Here is a 20265-nt window from a genome sequence, read left to right as displayed (position 1 = left end):
AAATATTGATAATATTGATATTTTTTATGGATCATCCACACTTTTTTAGGGATTTTCTCCGATGTTTTATGGATCATTTGGATGTTTTTAATGGGACGTTTTTCTATATTTTATGGATCGTTTTATCAATTCTAAAGGTGCATACTTAGGGCTGCCTCATAAAACCTGTCAATTTCGCTTTGAGGGCGTCTCAATCAGCGGTCTTATGATTCGTGAGCGTTCACTCAGAGTGAGCGCTCACGAGTCGTAAAATCGCTGATTGTGACGCACTGAAAGCAATATTGACAGATTTTATGTGTCAAACATATACTTCACGACCTCATCTTGTAACTTACAAGTACTAATTTTCATTATACTATTTCATGATTTCATAATTCCGAAAAACATTTTTTTATAGCAAGTGAGTGGAAGTAAGCCTGCACTCAAGCTATATATATAAATATTTAAATTGCATGGTATGATTGAACTCAACTGTGCCTATTTATTGAATCAACAATTTAAGTAAAGAATCAGTTTGCTAAATAATCGAGGTTATTTGAGCATAGTTCAAAGCAAAGTTCACGATGCAACAATTGTGGAGTGCACAAGTGGACGGAATACGCAGTTCAAATCCCCTAGTACCTGGAAACGCACCGATATCAAAGCGAATAATAACATCTGTTTTCCTTTATTTTTTGATCTCAATGTACACCTACAAATGTACACCTTTTAATGTTTATTACCATGCTATTTGCAATCTACTCACATGACTGAATTATTAATTTTATTTTGTAGCGTCTCACAGGACGGTGATGCGAAAAATTAAATAAAAATTAAAGCAGGTTCAAAACTTCTTCCTCGTTTCCTTAGACACGCCCGAAAAATGAAAGAAATATTACATGCAAAATCGATAAAAATCGAACCCCATAAACAGTCGAATTCTTAAAAGATTCATGGTCAGTTATCAAACCCGTCACCGAGCAGGTATGGAACCAACTTGTTAATGCCATTGCGACCCTAGCATGCGCTACCTGTGGCACGCATAGTCAATTCCCTTGCGTTTGACGTTTACACACTACCGCCATTTGTTCAGCGTACTGCCAACCACAGTGTACTCAAGAGATGGTGGTTATGTTTTAGCGACGAGTGCGAAATATTCAATGTGCTATGTCTGTTCGTCTGTGCTAATATTTTGAGTAAACTGCGTAAGAGCTATGCAAAGAGCAGCAACGCTGACGATAAGTGTTTGTGCGCATTGAAGTGTTAGTTACTAAAGTTATTTGAAAAAAATATTTGATTGCAACCGTAATTTAATTAATTGAATTTAATTTCAACAACGACTAATACGAAGGGTGAGTATAATTAACTATCAATAATCTTAAAGAAATAAATATAAAAATTGGCTGGTGATGCAAGCAAAAACTAGCGTCACTTATGTGTTCGTAACTTTTCGACAAATATTTAGAACAGGAAAAAAGAAAATTGTTAGAGGGAGAATAAATTTAAATTTTCACTATCCGGGTATCCGGATAGTTACTATCCACATGATAACCATCTCAACGTTTTCTCAATTAATTTTATTTCAATATTGGGCACTAGAAAGCATGATATTCTGTAAACTGAAAATCAATTCAACGATATTTCATTTGTTGGAAAGTAATTCTATTGAAAAAAAAACTGAAGTATCCGGATAGTTGAAGTCCCAGCTCTAACGCAAACCCATCAAATCAAGGTGAAATACTGATTTTTTGCTAATATCACCTAATTCTAGCTATCAGTGGCCAATGCCACCGCAACATCCCTCAGACATCCGTCCCGTCTTCTAGCTGGCAACTCAACTGCATGTTTGTGCTCCTTCTGCAGCTGCTGCAATCCATCCGGAAAGGTACTTGAGCTGTCGACGGCTTACGGAAACCAGTCAGATTAGGAAAGCATAGTGGTCCTCGGAGTGGTCGATCAGTGACATTCATGACCAAACGACAATCAATCAGTAAGGAGAGTAAAATGAATTGAAGATTACAGATTGGCCTCATCAGCTTTTGTAAACAAAACAAATAAAAATTGCAGTTAACAGGTATTCTGCAACGATTTTGAATATGTTTGCGTCTTTCTATAATTCTGAGTAGTACAGAATGTACAATCAAATCCGAAAAAAAAATAATAATCTTAAAATAGCATCTGAAGCGCATTGCAAAAACCTATAAAACAGAAAAAAACGGAATTTTCGGTAAAAAGTAACATTTAAAAATAGGTAATTATGAACGTTTACGATTCTTTGGCCACTATACAACCACACATTATAATACCTAATTTTAGGTAATCGATGTTGACCGTTAATTTAGATATGTGCACTTTTGTTCGATTATCGTTATTTTTTTACCGAATTATAGGTATTCCTGTCTTAGCGTGCATATATGCTCGTGACATGCAATGGAAGACCATCGAAATTTCTATACTGCCATTCAGCAGCACCCCATCCTTTTAATCCATTTACTTCAAAGAGGCACATTTGCTCAACTATTCGGCATTCGCTTTCTTCGCCTATGTAAAATTCTGGACATGATAATGCTCGTACTTTCATTGTGTATCTTCGTCTATCTGCTAAAATGATGTAGAACAATTTATGTAAAAACATGCTTCATTAAAAGAAAAACACATAAATACCTACCTGTGGTAAATTGAAGTGCATAATCAATTGGTGGGCTTCCCTGCTCTCCATGTTGATATAGATCAAAATCAACTGCGGTGATGGGACAGTTAAAACGTTCTTTCGATTTACCTAAGAATCCAACTTCAAGTCTGTAGAAAGATAGATACATTCAAAAGAGCAAACAATGATTGTGTTATATGGGTGTTTTTACCGAGAGAAAGTAATTGGCATGCAGATGACGCCCACTGTTATGCGATCTCCATTTTCCAAGTGAACAAAGTGCATTACGTAACGGTGAAAATTTTTCCAATTTCTTTGATCTCCTGCAATTACATAGATATAATCAAACAAGTCATTCCAAATATAATCCATTAGAAAAATGTCACCTATGGGTAGCTTGGACCTAGGTGCTGCGGAGTCGATTGATTTTATTTTGAAAGTCAATGGAAAACTGCTTGAAAATTTTCTCAAGTTTAAAACTGTTTTGCTCTTTTTTAGTTGATTCCCACCAAAAGCACTGAGCCAAGAGTGCTCGAGCCTCATAACACTATCCAAGTTTGTTTAACTGCAATTGAAAACTCAGCTGAGTCATAAAAACTATATTGGGTTTTATACTTTTATCACTGAGCCTGTTGGTTTTCCCAACAAACAATTCAAAGTCATAAATAAGCATACATTTTGAATAAACATGATGTTAATTTATGTTAAAGCTCATTGAGATGGATAGATGCGCCTTTATTCCGTTTTTTTCTCTTTTATATGATTAATTTACTTATTACAAGCTTTATAAACGTTGACTGTCTTCTTGACTCAGAACCAGAAGTTTGATCAAATATCAAACTGAGTAAGTGTAATTTGCACATAGATTAATGCTTTAATACGACTGTTTTCAATTTATTTCATAAAATGCTTTATTAGACGTCTTATAAATGTTTTCTAGCTCTATTATTAGATTTCATTGCATTGCTTTACAATGTTACTGTATAAAATGAATACAGTCAGCAAAATAGCTCTTATACCACTATACGTCCATGTTTTAATTACAGGCTTTCTAAATGCTTTATAACAGACGAATTAGATTTATTATTTCACAACATTGGTTTAGTCTAGCAACAATACGATATCAGTAGAGTAGTGGTTACCGTTTCCGCTTTCCAAGTAGAAGGTCGTGAGTTCAATCCCAAGCTCAACCCTTTTTTTGTTTGTGTTCTAAATCGTAACCATCGATCACATCACTCACGACAACAAACTCATTGATTTAGTTTAATAAATAAGCCAGCATCCTTTCCTAAGAAATTGGAGAGGTGAAGAGGTAGAATTGATCTCATGTAAAACAAAGATGAATGAATTCATCGGGAGTGCTGATAGGTATTCAGTTTCAAGCAAGCTTTTATTGAATATTGAGCAGCCCATATGATGTATTCTAGGATAGCTCAGATGGCAAGGCAAGTGGCTGGTGATTGGGAAGACATGGTTCGAAACCCATGCAACGGACATGTATATATAAGTTATAAATTTTCTATTATCTGTGTGGTGCGTGCTTCTTCAGAATAAAAAATCACTAAAGAAAGGACAACTCTGTGTCAGTCAGTGCTGTAAATTCTCAAAATCATTTGAACATTTTTGATGAAAATGAGAACACGAGCTATTCTCTATCAAAGGGAACCTCCTCAGAATGGGTGATATCAGTTGCTTAGTCATTTGACGAAGGCATGGATCTTTCTCATTTGAGAAACGCTATATATCATTCAATTGAGTGTAACCTACACATAAACGGAGCTCTGGTCGACATTCCGGCGAAAAAGCTAAGCCAACCTGACACCAACCTGACTTCTACCAAACCCCAACCCGATGTTGACCCGACATTGACCCGACATTGACCCGACATAAACTCAAAATTGACCCGACAACAACACGACATTGCGTTGATATCGACCTTAAATTAGCCTTACATTGATCCGACATCGGGTCAACTTGTCTGTTCGGACCATTTTGCTGGATTTCTTCCATACTCCACTGTCGTATATCAAATGATAGTGAGTGACTCAATTGACAGTGACAATGAGCTTCTAATGAGAAAGGGGCTCTTCAAATTATGGTCATATGGACGGGGGGCGACCCCGGCGTAGTGGTTAACATCCATATCTCTCACGCCAAAGTCACGAGTTCAAATCTCATCCCCGGACAAGTCACAAATGACCCAAGAGTGTTGAAGTGACTATAATAAAAAAAAAATATATATGGTCATATGAGAATTCGTTTACACAGAATTGATTGAATGGTTGCATTGGTTCATCTTCAATCGAATGATATGAAAATTTATAGCACTGGTGTCAGTCTCTACCGTTCTGTTGTATTTTGTGGTTAATTTTTCTGCAGTTTGAATACTCGTTTAATAAATGTATAATAGCAAAGATGCCCAATAAATACTGAATAATAAAACATTTGGCCCCGCAATACCAACAACTACGGGAGCATCACGCACTTCCCAACAGCTTTAGGGACATACTAAGCGACGAACCTCTTCCACTTTAGCGACAGTTATTTATTTCCTCAAGGACGCTGGGCTATACAACAACGTTTAGGTCCTTTTAACTTTCTTTTGGCTGACGGGTCATCTCTGCCGGACGGGGGATTACCCCTCCTACGGTGGAACTCCGATCTTTTTCAAAACCCTGCATAACTTTGAGGTACCAGATTGTGATTTTTTTTCTCGTTGCCTCGTTGCCGTCTTTTTACTGGAATCTGTTTTAATTGCTTCTATTTGAGTACATGTGAATTGTAAGCCAACTCCAAAACAAAATTTGCAGGCAGAACCCCCCCTCTGGGGCCTCCTATTTGATAGAGATGAACTAGCCAACGGCTAAAAATCGCTCTAATAAAGTAAAAAATAAATAAAACATTTAATCGAATAAGCCTTGTTGCAACTCATAGAAGTCAAATGAAACATTCTCGTCAAACCTTAACCAACACCATGTTATGGTTGAATAAAAATAACTTTAAAGAAGTCGTTTCTTAAATAATCGATTGTTTGTTGGGGTTGCCTTTGTGCTTAAAATTAAGAATGTGTTATGACAAAATTTGAATTATGTATATGAGATTGCAATGCTTGACGAAGTATACACACTTTATCGGTTTCTCTGTTCGGTAATTTTATTTATAATTTTTGAACTGTAAATCACAAAAACTACCGAACATTGACTTATTATAAATACAACTACTGATGTTCAGGAGCTTTTGCGACAAACTACTGAATACGGTTTTAGCAAGTATCGAATTTACCGTAAAATAACAGCTTGCTTTACGGTCAATGACTAAAACTCAGTAAAATAGAACACCGAGTTTTCAGTACTGATTTTGTTTTACTGGAGCAGTCATCAAACTTAATTCCAAAATTACTAATTACACCAGTAAATCAAATTATTGTGTTTACGTCATCCTCCTACCTTCCATCTCGTGCACTTGACTTCCGAAATTTCTGTGTGAAATCATTGAAACGCCTGAAAGTCAACACAGGAGTGCATACACAGTTACGGAATTGAGTAATTTTTGCACTCTGGTATCGATTTCCAGATGATTCATTTACTTTGAAGCATAAACAATCAATTGCCTCTAATAGAGCTCCACGCTTAGGCACACCAAGAAAGCAACAATCCGGCTAAACAACGAGCAAGCGTTGATCACTCAAGCTGGGTTAGCTCTGCATTAGCTCAGAACAAGTTAAAACAGCATTATTGCTACTCCACCTCTAAACATACTTACCTCAGTCACCAACTTAAAATCACTAAGATTCGAAATATTTTATTTATTACATATTAATAATTATTCATCAAAATACTGCAATAACAATACTGAAAAAGTCAGCATAAGAAGCACAATAAGAAAACAAATATTTTACTCAAAAGGACAGTATTTACTGACTAAAGCGGTAAGTTTTGATAATTCACGGTTACAGTGCCGAGAAAATTTTAACGTTCGACCGGATCTAAATAAAAATGAAGAGCGTGGCACTATTTTACAAAAATAAAGCGAAGACGAGATATGACAGTTGCTTCATGACAGTATAACTACTGATTTGTTTGCAGAGCAATCTTTTTTTATTACCTTACATAATAAAACATTTTGATTCGAAATTCTTTTTTATCACTAATAAATGTTGTATTTAATTGAATCATCAAAAAATTAATAAATAGCAGATATCAATTATTTCGTGAAAATAATCAAACACTTTTTTCAGCACTGAGAACAATATTCCTTTCTGGTGAATTGAGCGAACAGTAATGTTTATTTACTTACTTTAGCTTTTGACGGTTCGTTTGATTCCTCTTACTTTAGAAAATACGGTGGCGAAAACGAACCACTTTTCTGTTAAACGCGAACCAGCTTGTGATTGGCCGATTTGAAGTGCGTAAGATAAAGATAGAGATAGATATAAATAGAGATAGAGATAAAAGAGTAAGAAGCCAGTTGTCTCCGCTTTCTCTTAGGTCTATGCGTGTCTCTATTCAACGTCTCTAGCACACATATCAAGAGCAAATTTTCATTATTTCGAGGGTAACATTCGCACCGATCCGAGAAAAATAAAGTTTTGTTTTGATGACAGAAAAGTTATTCCTATTTCCAATTATCACATATAATCTCATAGTGATAGCAATGTTTGACATATTCAGCTAGATTGTAATCGTACAAAGCAGATCGCTAGCTTTCATGCTAAAAATACTGGTTTTTTTATTCAAAAGTTATTATACGTCGTTTGGTGGCCCGGTAATGTTACTTAAGAGTAATTCCCTACAAATTCGCAAATCGGTTTATTTTTGTATATTTTTTAATTTGGTTGAAAATTTTCAGAAACGTTCCTTATGACCGACTATGCCATTTTGCATCTTCATATCGCCAATTTGAATCCATCCTTATTTTTGAAAAGGGCATTTAGAAAAATATCAAGCTTATCTTCAGAAAATTTTTACTCGAAAACTGTTTGCCCAATTGGTTTGGTGTCTTGGCAATATTGCAGATAATGGATGAGACTATTTGTCAAAAAAATACGCACTTTAAAAAAAATTATCCAACTTTTTTTTTCGATTTTAATGCTCATGCGGCTCATCAATATATTTAATAAATGTCTTCTAAAATATAAAAATAAAACAATGCAACCTTTTTTTCATGCACCTCATAGGTATAAACAGTATAAACTTGTTGCTAAAATGCTTACATGCTACCTATTACTAAGCAATTCATGGTAACAATTGGGTTGGTTTTGAATTACTTACGTCCATATATAAGACGAATCTGACACGTAATCATCATTAGAATATAATTCGCAGTGTATCTGTGAAAGTGACCTGCTTACGTTCAGTGATTCAGAAGACGAAGTGGTAGTTAAAATGAATACTTTTCATTATAAGTGCATAAACGTGTTTAAAAAACTTGAAAAATTGCCGAGATCTCATGGATACTAGTATACAGAAATTGGTTAACCTGGGTTTTGCGAAACAGAACAAACTTAACAGTAAATTAAAAGTTTGTGGTTCTTGTCGTATACAGCTTTCTAAACGCAATTAAAATTTTGAGGTATGTAGTAGTTTCGGAAGATTTGCGCCATGATTCTGTATCTGTAAACTTATTTATCTTTAAAATGATTGCTTTTCTTCGTACAGAACAGCAGTTAACTGCGAATAAAATTTATTTCATGTCTGATTGAGCTGCATCCCAGTATAAAAATCTGATTTTTTTCTAGTCTTTGCCAATTTAAGAATAAATATGGAATAAAAGTCGAATGGCATTTCTTCGCAACATAGCATGGAAAAGGTTCATGTGATGCTATAGGAGGAACACTGAAACGTATGGCTACCAGAGCTACTCTAGCTAGAGAACGTGATCATCCGATAAAAAATGTAAGGGAATTATACTATTGGGCTCAGAAGCGAACCGAGGATCAGCTGACTCAAATTTTCTTTTGTTATGCAACTACTGAAGAATATAAAACTCATAAGCACGAGCTCAACGAACAATACTCAAGGGCTATAACCATTCAAGGAACTCAAAAATACCACTCATTTATTCCTATACCTGAAAGACAAGTAGAAATCAGACACTTTTCAAACTGTAATAATCAAAAGAAAATGGTTGATATTACTAAGAATAAAAGTATGGATTTCTATTACAACTATATTAATCTAACAATGTAAACATAAATGAAAATTCATAATTATAAGTTCTTTGCATAGGGTAGAGCGCTACTTCGTCGTAATCGCCTATTTCTGTTCTATCGATCAGAAAAGATCAATAATATCAATGATTTCATCGTGCACAAATCAATAATATGTTTGTTCCGATGCGTTAGTTCATTAGCTACAACATAAATCCTATTTGAGCGCATTGTATGAATATTTACGCTCACTGTTCTCAAAAACAAAAGAAACGCTCCTAGCGAATCCCTTTTTTCTACGTTTATCCGTAGAACGAAGAAATATAATGGCGTTTCAATGCGTTAGGACGGAATTGAAACTCGTAGGACGAATTTTGAATCAAGAAGCTGTATTAGATTTTAAACAAAATCTCAACAATTTGTGACTCTTTTCAAATCTAATTGTACGTATGGAGAGGTGAATAAATTTAGAAGTAATATTAGACAGAAATGTTCAATTTTTTGTTTAAACTCGTTCAGAAAAGAGAGGTAAAGCGCGGGTTATGCTTAGTAGGATGGAAATTAGATCAAAAACCCTACGATAACTAGCAAAATATGTATTTGCAAGAAAATAAATTGTTTTAAAACATACTCATGCTGGATAATTTACGTGCATTTTCATTGTAAAATTTTCGAATCTTTCAGAAAAAAATATTTTTGGAACTAAAGAACTACGAAATACATTTAAAAATGGCCAAAAACTACCAACATTTTTAAAATATCTACTTTTAAACCGCTACATATAGAAAACGGTGTGACTTAGCAAAATTTAACTAAAGCGCTTTTTTTATTGAAAATTTGGTGCATGAATCAACACACATTTTGCTCTGGACTTTTCCGGGTTTTCCGTTCCGGCTGGCCAACCACAGGTCCAATAGGGTTTCTATATATTCAAAATAAAATTAGATAGCCATAACTTTCTATTAGTGGCTGAATCATAACGATGGGTCATCGCATTGCTGAAAACCAGCCATGTCAACTATGAATCGACACGCATTTTGCAGCCTTGGTACTCTGAGGAAGTTTTGATGGCTTGGGATTATGTCAGTTAATAGCAGTTAGCGTAGATAAAGAATCAGAGCAAATTTCAATTTGCAAATGTAGGAAGTTCGACCATGTTTGGGTTAATTTGTTTATTGGAGATCAATTTCAATTCCATTTTTTCAGCAGTGTATTTTTCTCCAGAACACGCAAACAAAAAATCATTCGAACATTTTTTAAGTTTGGCAGATAACATTATTTTAGGGTTTGAGGCTGAAACAAATGTTCATATATATGGAGATTTAAATCAACGTGCAGCCAATTTAATTGTTGATGATGAAAATGAATTCTTTTTGAAGGGAAAAATGAAACGCTGTGCAGCAATTGGTATAATTCAAGTGAATGACATAAAAAATCGAAATCACTGATATTTAGATTTGCTATTAACTAATATGGCTGATGATTTTTGCATATCAGAGTCCCCCACTCTGCTTTGGAAAAATTAAGTGTTCCACACAGCAATTGAATACTCTATATTAATAAATGAACAATCCGCAATGTTGGATAATAATTTGTCTTAACCGTTCTCTGATTTATGAACTAATCGAAAATAATTTGGACTGTACCTCTACTAAGTATTGAAACATAGCAGTTGATACATTCTATCAAATTATGTATGGTATTTTAGAGCAGACAGTGCCGATGAAGCAAAGAAAGAGCATAAATACAAAGGCACCAATATAGTTCAACAGATTTTCAAACCTAGAACTATAAAGCAGAAAGCGCATAAGGCTTACAAAAGAAATAATAACGATGAAAATCATAAATATTATCTTTCCTTATGTGACCAGCTGAACCTAGCGATTAAAACTGCATATGAAGAACACAATATGCAGTATGTATGTATGTAAGTAGCCACCATCCTAGCTTGGGTCTTGCCCTGCATGCGGCTCTGCTCAACTGCAAGATCAAATTTCGTCATCATTCTGAATTCAACATTCTGCTGTATGAAGGGCCAAAAGGGGTTGGACGGGCCCGTAAGCAGAGACACTTACGTGAAACCCGCGGGAATAAGAGAATCTCTTTGCAACAATATGATCCAACAAAACGAATAACAAAGTTCGCAATACATGTTAAGCTTTCCACGGGATGGTTTGTTTAAGAATAGCACGTCAAATTTATTGCAACTGTTGAAATGGAATGTAACTATATAAAATGACAGTGCACATTCCCTCCTAGACTCCGTTTGGCACTCCACTCCATTGTCCAATTACAACTTCAATGATGCCCTGATGCTCCCTCCCGTCCCAACATTTATTGTAATTAATAGTTTAAATTTATGTATAATCATGTAATATCAAATATGTAGTAAAATATAAAATGTTAAAAATATATGTTTTGCAAAATACAAATAACCTAGATTTAAATTTATTGCAATACAACTTCTTTCAATTCATGTGTGCCCTGAAATGACATAACGCATCATAGCATGTTTTGAAAATATAATACTAATGTAATGAATCAATAGACCGAAAATAATGCAAAATAATATAAAAACAATGCAATACAATATAAAATAATTTATGTATTATGTATTGTAGAAAACAAAGTGAAGTGAAACAAACGTGTAATCTAAAAATAAATGGGTTGGGTCCTAGACACGACCACCGTATGACGTAGAACCACACAAAATTGATGTTTTTCATGCATTTTTGACTATTATACTTTATCTTAAAATTTTCAAGTATTTCATTGTTTCGGTTATGGTTCACTCAAAACAATTCACACATTCTTCTTTTTTTTATTATTATAGTCACTTTAATACTCTTGGGTCATTCGTGACTTGTCCGGGGGTGAGATTTGAACTCGTGACTTTGGCGTGAGAGGTATGGATGTTAACCACTACGCCGGGGTCGCCCCCACACACATTCTTCTTTACAAATATCGATATGAATTTCATTTGACCACAACATACACAAAATCCACTCAGAAGTACACGACCAATTCCACGCCAAATCGGTCAGTCACCAAACTTGACTATCTTCGATCTGGATGATACTTGGTACATGAATTGTTGCAACGTGATCAACAAATGATATCTTTGTGTTGGCCACATACTTAATATGTGCACATATAAAAACCATGCGTGACCACACATACTATTCATTTGCCTACAAATTTCGAGGGATTCCATCCAGAATGAGCTGAAAAAACCTGAAATCGTGCTCGACCATCTTCGATTTGGATGATGTTTTGCCCATATTTTCTGTATGATAGACCAAGTATTTTCCGCAGGAGAGGAGACCCTTTTGACTCAAGGGTAATTTTTGAAAAGGGCCTATGTGTTTTTGCACACATACTCTAAAAAAAATGTTGTTCGAAAACAGTTGGTTGTAGAAAAAATTTACTGAGAAGGAGTTGTAGGAAACTAATAAGGCCTTATAAAAAAATATACACGGAATTTTTTTTTTCTTTTTTTTACAAAAAAAATTAAAAATAAACCTCAAAATTCAAATAACAAAAAAATACGTATTTTTGATTTTTTTAATATTTTTTTTAATAAAAACTTGAATAGAAAGCAGAAGTTTGAAAACAACTCCAGGATGGACAAACTTTTAATAAAAAAGTTTTTCAAAGAGCAACTTTTAAGGCATTTTTGAAACTTTCATTATTTACGGCAAAATGTTCAGTTTGATGTCAATAGGGTTAACTACCCCATTTCCGGCCTATTAAACACAACCCGCACTTAGTATTTCTTATTCTAGCGCAGTTTAGCACCAAACGGAATGTTATTATTACATATGGCTTTCAAATTTATTTACCTTTCCGTACGTACCATAAGATTTGATAAAGAGAAACCAATCGTTGAGATATTGTCAAAAGCCTAACACTGCTTCTTGACGCTAAACTCGGCCTACGGATTCTAAACTCGGCCTAACGCATTGAAACGTCATTGAAACGCCAATGAATTCACTTCGGCCTATCGTATGAAGATAAAAATTGATTCTATCGGAACGCTTCTTTTGTTTTTGGGAATAATGGGTGCAAACCCTCATATCACGCGTTCTTATTGACTTCGTTCCGTAGCTTATTACCTAAGTATCGTACCAATCGCATAATTGACCTGTTAACTCTGAAATCAAGGATTTATTTGAAGTTTTCTGCTCGATAGGCCCAAAATGGGCGATTAGGCCGAAGTACTTCTCTACCCTATATGATTATTAAAATCATTTCAAACGATAGTGCACATATCGATAAACTTCCTAAATGTTACCGTTTTCGAGATATTTCAAATTTACTTGCATCATAATCAATTTTTTGTAGAAAATATGCCCTTTTCGTAAGTTATACGTGATTGTCCATCAAATATGATAAGTTTTGCAAGCTATGCATGTACTTACCTTCAACTTACCCTTGCACCAATAGACTATTGGAAAATTGGTTTTAAACTTATAAGATAAATAAGACAAATAAATGAAATACCCATGCGTTTTTATTTGCATCTTACATTTATTACTTTCGATCGTCTTTAATAATAATAATTAGTACATAAACCTTTTCGTTGGATATATTTTTATTTGATGAACTTTTGATTGGCATGCTTTTATATATTATGAATGGTGCGTTCTTCGTCATTCGAAAATAGCTTCGCTGATATTTTATTTTCGGAAATCGGAACAATACAGTGATATTTTCTTGTACCTGGGATCGTTTTGGCCTTTTCAAAAATGCTTTTCCATTCTGCAGCCCCTGTTCGTATTCCTTTTGTGACACAAAACAAAATGACAGTTTTGATAAATAATCATTACTCTTCTGGTTAGCTCATGCATATAACTCTGCTGCACTTGTGATTGGATATTCGTGTTCTACAGCCACACTTGCGTTCCTTGCCATTCGTTTTAATGTGCCACCAATCGCGTCACATGGTCCTTTGCCATGCGAAGTTGCAAAAAAGTGCCATTCAACATCAATATTGTACTTTGTTTTAAATTTACAACGACTTGCAAATTTTTTGCAATTTTTATATTGGGGTGCAGCTCAATCAGACTTAAACATCGCCTTTTTTACTTGTATTTTTGTTTGCAAAAAGGTCAGTAATTTTGAAATAAATACTTGCACCGCAATTGTATCGTGTTTTATAACTTCAGAGATTACGATCAAACTTAATTTTTTAATTATACCTGATTCTGAATAATAAATGCAAAAAGGATGAATAGTAGCTACAAAAAATTGATTTTGATGAAAGTAAATTTGAAATATCTTGAAAACGGTTACATTTAGGAAGTTTATCGATATGAGAACTATCGTTTGAAATGATTTTTATAATCATATACTAACATCAAACTGAACATTTTGCCGTAAATAATAAGATTTCCAATAATGTCTCAAAAGTTGCTCTTAGAAAAACTTTTTTATTAAAAGTTTGTCCATCCTAGAGTTGTTTTCAAAACCTCTGCTTATAAAAAATCAAAAATACGTTTTTTTTTGTTATTTGAATTTTGAGGTTTATTTTTAATTTTTTTGTAAAAAAAACGAGAAAAAAATTCCGTGTATATTTTTTTTATAAAGCCTTGTTAGTTTCCTAGAACTCCTTCTTAGTAAATTTTTTCTACAACGAACTGTTTTCGAACTACATTTTTTTTAAAGTATGTGTACAAAAACACATAGGCCCTTTTCAAAAACTACCCTTGAGTCAAAAGGGTCTCCTCTCCTGCGAAAATACTTGGTCTATCATACTGAAAATATGGGCAAAACATCATCCAAATCGAAGATTGTCGAGCACGATTTCAGGTTTTTTCAGCTCATTCTGGATGGAATCCCTCGAAATTTGTAGGCAAATGAATAGTATGTGTGGTCACGCATGGTTTTTATATGTGCACATATTAAGTATGTGGCCAACACAAAGATATCATTTGTTGATCACGTTGCAACAATTCATGTGTTGGACACAGTGCTGTAAATTTTCATATCATTCAATTGAAGATGAACCAATACAACCATTCAATCAATTCTGTGTAAACGAATTCTCATATGACCATAATTTGAAGAGCCTCTTTCTCATTCGAAGCTCATTTTCACTGACAAATGAGTCACTCACTATCATTTGATATACGACAGTGGAGTATGGAAGAAATCCATCAAAATGGTCCCGAACAGACAAGTCAACCCGATGTCGGATCAATGAAAGGCTAATTTAAAGTCGATGTCGACCCAATGTCGTGCTGTTGTCGGGTCAATTTTGGGTTTATGTAGGGTCAAAATCGGGTCAATGTTTGGGTCAACATCGGGTTGGGGTTTGGTAGAAGTCAGGTTGGTGTCGGGTTGGCTTAGCTTTTTCGTCGGAATGTCAACCAGAGCTCCGTTTATGTGTAGGTTACACTCAATTGCATGATATCAAGCGTTTCTCAAATGAGCATGATCCATGCCTTCGTCAAATGACTAAGCAACTGATACCACCCATTCGGAGGAGGTCCTCTTTGATAGCGAATATCTACTTTTCTCATTTTCATCAAAAATGTTCAAATGATTTAGAGAATTTTCAGTACAATCATATTTTTAGTGTTAGTGTTCAATGTTAGTTCAATCAACGGCGCCGCTGCTGAACTAGAGTGGGCTTGGATCGGAAACAATTGTGGCATTGGTAATAAACGGACTTGACAAGATTTCTATCACTTCTGGCGAAGAGTGGCTAACAGGAGTTGTGGACCTGCGTGCAGTAGCCTTACGTGGTAACTGCTAGCCCAGCAGCTAGCGGATGTTTGGCGGACAACGCGATTGGATATTTGATCACGTCGGACAGTGTGGCATTACGTAGACGACCACCAACGCGGAGGGTACTGTCTTCATCTACGAACGGTGTTAACCATTTCAGTGCTGATGACTTGGCGACACGGTCGCCGTTTGAGAGATCTGACAGTTCCTCACCGAAACTATCGCGCTGTGCTAAGCGGCAGAGTAGTTGTAGTTCAGCAGTGTTCAGCAGTAGCAGCAGTAGAACGGAAGATGATTTATCTCGGACGTTCATGTTCAACGTAAGAGAATCCGACCTGGACTGACGCAGCTGTGCGCGATCCTGCAATCGATGCAGATAGCGACCGCAGAATGCTACTACTCGTTGTAGTTTTCTGTAACGCGAGTAACGTGAAAACAAATCCTCACAGAAATTGGTTTGTGCAGTGGCCATTGCCACGATCGGAACCTTGCGCCCTTCTTCAGATACCGTGGAGGAACATTCTTGATCGATGATGGTCTTTGGCCAGCGATCAGAAGTGACCTCGAGCCAAGGCAGACCATTCCACCAACGAGATGAATTCCGGATATCAGACGGATTTAAGCCACGCGAAATGTCATCTGCGGGATTCTCGGAACCGGCGATGTGCCTCCAGTGTTCTATGTTCGTAGTGGTCTGGATCTTAGAAACTCGGTTTGCAACGAATGTCTTCCATCGATTTGGAGAGGCACGTAGCCACTGTAGAACGGTACTGGAATCTGACCAGAAATTGGCGGTGGCTTTGATCTTCAACGACGCGTCGATCTTCTTGTATAATTGAGTGGCTAGATGTGCGGCGCACAACTCTGTGTGTAGACAGTGGTTTTATCTTTGACTTTGACGTCAACAGATGTACGTGAACTCCATTCGCAGATTCCAAACGTACGTAACAACATGCACCATACGCGACAGTGGATGCATTGGCAAAGAAATGCAGCTGAACAGTACCACTTCCGGAAGAAAGCACTAGACGAGGAACACGGACTTCACCGAGAATATGGAGTGTGGTGTGAAACTGCTTCCATTCATGTTGTTGCTTTTCTGGCAGCGGGGAGTTCCACCCACAAGAAACTCCGTCTCGTTTTAACGACCATAGACGCTACATGAACAGCTTCGCCTTTGTTATTACTGGACCCAACAATCCTAGTGGGTCGAATATCTGGGCGATGTATGACAACACTTTGCGCTTAGTGAGGGTAGCAGCAGGAAGGGGTATTTCCACTTGGAAACGGAGATTGTCTGCCTTCGGATCCCATAATATGCCAAGCGTGGAGATTGTCTGTTCATCTTGGAGATCGTGGAGAGAATGAATGGCCAAATCTTCTGGCGGAACGTTCTGTAGTACCTCACGGGAGTTTGATGCCCATTTCTTTAATGTGAAACCAGCGGAACCGAGCATGGCGCTTACTTGTCGACGGAGGGTTACGGCAGATGCCACGTCTGGAGTCCCAGATAACAAATGGTCGACGTAAAAATCTTCTACAACAGAATCAACTGCAGCAGGATACAATTCTCCATGATCCTTGGCAATCTGCTGGAGTGTTTTCGTTGCCAGGTACGGAGCGCTAGCCGTACTGTATGTGACGGTCTGTAATTTGAATGTAGCGATGGGGTCGGATGGAAGTCTGCGATACCGTATACGTAGGAATGGAAGGTCGTCGGGATCATGCAACACTTGCCTGTACATCTTTTCGATATCTGCTACAAATGCGATGAGTCGCGTTCGGAACCTCATGTCGATCATGTGGAGGTCTTGATGAACGACCGGTCCAACAAGCAGGGTATCGTTTAAGGAGTGGCCTGATGAAGTCTTACATGATACGTCGAAGACTACTCTGACCTTTGTGGTCATGCGAGACTCTTTAAAGACGACGTGATGCGGAATGTAGCAGTGTGGATCTTGGTCATTAACCGGCTCTGGCACTTCCTTCATGTGGCCAAGTTGTAAATACTCCTCCATGAACCGATGATACGAGTCCTTGGTTGCGGGATCTCGTTCAAGTCAACGTTCCAGGCTCAGAAATCGTCTATCTGCAATTGATCTGGATTCGCCGAGAACCTCTTCAGGGTCTTCAACGCTTGGGAGACGCACGATGTATCTTCCTTTGGAATCGCGCGTAGTAGTTGTCGAATACAGCTCCTCACATCGACCTTCTTCTACAGATCGAACTGGCTCGTATGGAATCGTCTCCATGTCCCAAAACTTTTGTAGAGCAGTTTCCAGACGATCGTCAGCGGTAGATAGATGGCAGAAATGTGGAATACAGGTAGCCGAGCGAGATGCGGGACCAGTGACCGCCCAACCAAATGAAGTTTCGACTACCCACGGAAGACCTTCACCAAGAGAAATCTTCCGTCTCGTGTGGAGTTCCCAGTAAGTTTCACTTCCGATGACAAGATCAACACTTCCGGGAATACTGAATTGGGGATCTGCTAGCTTCACATTCGGAATCTTCCATGCCGAAATGTCAATCGGCGTTGTTGGAAGCTGCGATGACGGCTGCTTCAGTACCAAAAACTGCAATTTCATCGAGATCGTTCGATCTCCCGACTCGATGGTTGCGGTAATGGCACTATGACTTTTTGTGAGGATGATCCGATGCCTGCAACGGACACGTTCACAGTTGATCGGCGACTGTAGAGATTCTAAGCCAGTGGTTTCGAAATGAAATTCGCCATCGATGCTGAATCGAGGAAAGCTCGGGCCTTGTGTGTTTTTCCGTGATCGTCGATGATGTTGATGACAACCGTTTCCAACAATGTCATGATGGTGCATGCAGTTTGGACTGCCATGCTGACTTGCCGGGAGCCAGGAGATTCCACGATTTGTGACGTGGAAGGAAGCGGCTGTTGAGCCGAGGAAGCTGTTGGGACAGCTGAAATCGATGACACGGTAGATGACACAGCTGAACTAGTTTGAATGGCTGGCGTCGCAGATACCTTTGCCGGAGCGAGATCGTGCAGAAGCGAGTGGTGCTTCTCGTGACAAGTACGGCAAGTAAATTTGGAGCCACACTTCTTGGACTGGTGACCGAAACTGAGGCAGCTCATCGTACTTTACGTCTTCATTTTGGCTAGTTTTCTCCTCCCCTCCCACGCACGTAGTGTTGCATGATCCAGTTTATTCAAGAGAAGGCTGGGATAATGGCAAGTCCCAGTGATCTACCGGTTCATCAAGTTTGGCTAGAGTACGAATATGGCGTTGATAATCGTTGACCAACCCATGGATGCGTGTCGCACACTCCTGCTTAACTGCTGATAAATTATACAGATCCTTAAAAAGTTGCTTCGTTAGGTACTTGCGGCTGTCGTACCGCTTCATCAATGCGTCCCATGTCGTAGCGTAGCTGTCAGCCTGAATGTCCACCGATTCGAATGGCTTCTTGGCACTGCCTTCAAGAGACTGGAGCAGATACTGAAGTTTAGCGACCGTGGGGATGTCACCGTTTACGTGGACCATCGACGTAAATGTATCGCGGAAAGAAATCCAACGCGAGAAGTCACCGTTGAACTTAGGCAGGTCGATCTTGGGTAGACGAAGGTGAAAACTTGGTTGGTGTTGTTGTGAAGCTAAGATCGAATCATTCAGTGTCGGATAGTTACTACCTCCAGTGCGCTTTGAAAGTAGGAAGCTTTTTGCCTGGCAGTACCGCTGCTCGTGTCCAGATGTGTGTCCAGATTCTCCGATTTGTCCAACTTCTCTATCACGTCCTGGCAGTCCATGAAATTTACATTCAGCTTGTTCAGTGATTCAATTCTCACACACAGTTGCTAGGCATCACGACCGTGGTCAAACTCACGAATGAACCACTCTAGAGCATCTAATATTTTATGAAGACCTTTCCGCTGCGTTAGGTGGTCAGCCAATAGCTTCTCCTCTTCGGCAGGCCCGCAAAAGAAAACGAACGAAAACGGTAGTTTAATCGAAACGAAAAATCCTTCCCGACGCAAACTAACCGTTTCTACGCGGAACCGACACGGCGAGGGTGATTCACAATCGAACGAAATATCTTCTTCCCGACGCGGTGTAAAAACCCTCCACGATATCGACGGAAGTGAGTCGTTTTTAAATTGAATCGATCTCTCCTTCCCATCGCAAACGAACCCACCTCTTTACGGTATCGCAAATCGAGGGCACGAACGGTTTTCCACTCGATTCGCGGCCGTATAAACCACCAAGCCACAATAGCAAATAGAAAAGCTATCCACTTTCTTATGTTCTAAACAAGGCTACTGCTAGCCACATGCACTAGTATGGAACAGACTCACCGAGAGCAATCTTGGGGATCGCATGCTTTCCAAAAGGGCTTGGCGAAATTGCGCCAAGTAGTTTCAATGGTGCCAGGTGCCGTCACACAAAATACACGCACTTACAGTTTGCCGACGGCAGAAAATGTTTCGAACGATTTGATTTCGTTTTTAAACCGCGATCGAAACACTAGAAGCGATAGTCACTATCGTTCACCTAAATACCGTCACAAGATCGTATGCGCTAATTGAATTATCTCCCACTGCTGCCGAATAATACCCGACTTGGTACTATCCCAACGCGCGAAGCAAAAGCACGAAATGCACTGATTGAAAATCTTCTTCTCCACACCACTTAGGATCACCCGGCTTGGTAAAACCACACAGCGCACAGAATAGCAAATTTTGCCAAAACGCAATGGCAGCAACACCGATGACCAGTGCACGTTT

At 37.9% G+C, this 20265-nt stretch overlaps 1 protein-coding gene across 1 annotated transcript in view; it reads right to left on the bottom strand.

Moving 5' to 3' along the window:
* Positions 1–2380: 2380 nt before the first annotated feature.
* The window catches only part of LOC135714717 (uncharacterized), a gene marked incomplete at its 5' end in the record, with an annotated part of 28923 nt that continues 11038 nt past the window's right edge, over positions 2381–20265 (bottom strand). The window contains 3 exons of the mRNA XM_065238111.1: positions 2381–2577; positions 2648–2778; positions 2841–2952. Of these exons, the coding sequence (XP_065094183.1) occupies positions 2381–2577; positions 2648–2778; positions 2841–2952 (440 nt within the window). The remainder of the gene's footprint in view (positions 2578–2647; positions 2779–2840; positions 2953–20265) is intronic.

The sequence above is a fragment of the Ochlerotatus camptorhynchus genome, unplaced genomic scaffold (genome assembly GCF_037179485.1).
Source record: "Ochlerotatus camptorhynchus isolate MF236.1 unplaced genomic scaffold, CSIRO-AGI_Acam_v1.1 ptg000700l, whole genome shotgun sequence".
NCBI classification, from domain to species: Eukaryota; Metazoa; Arthropoda; class Insecta; order Diptera; family Culicidae; genus Ochlerotatus; species Ochlerotatus camptorhynchus.
This window is presented reverse-complemented; position numbering and strand designations above follow the sequence as displayed.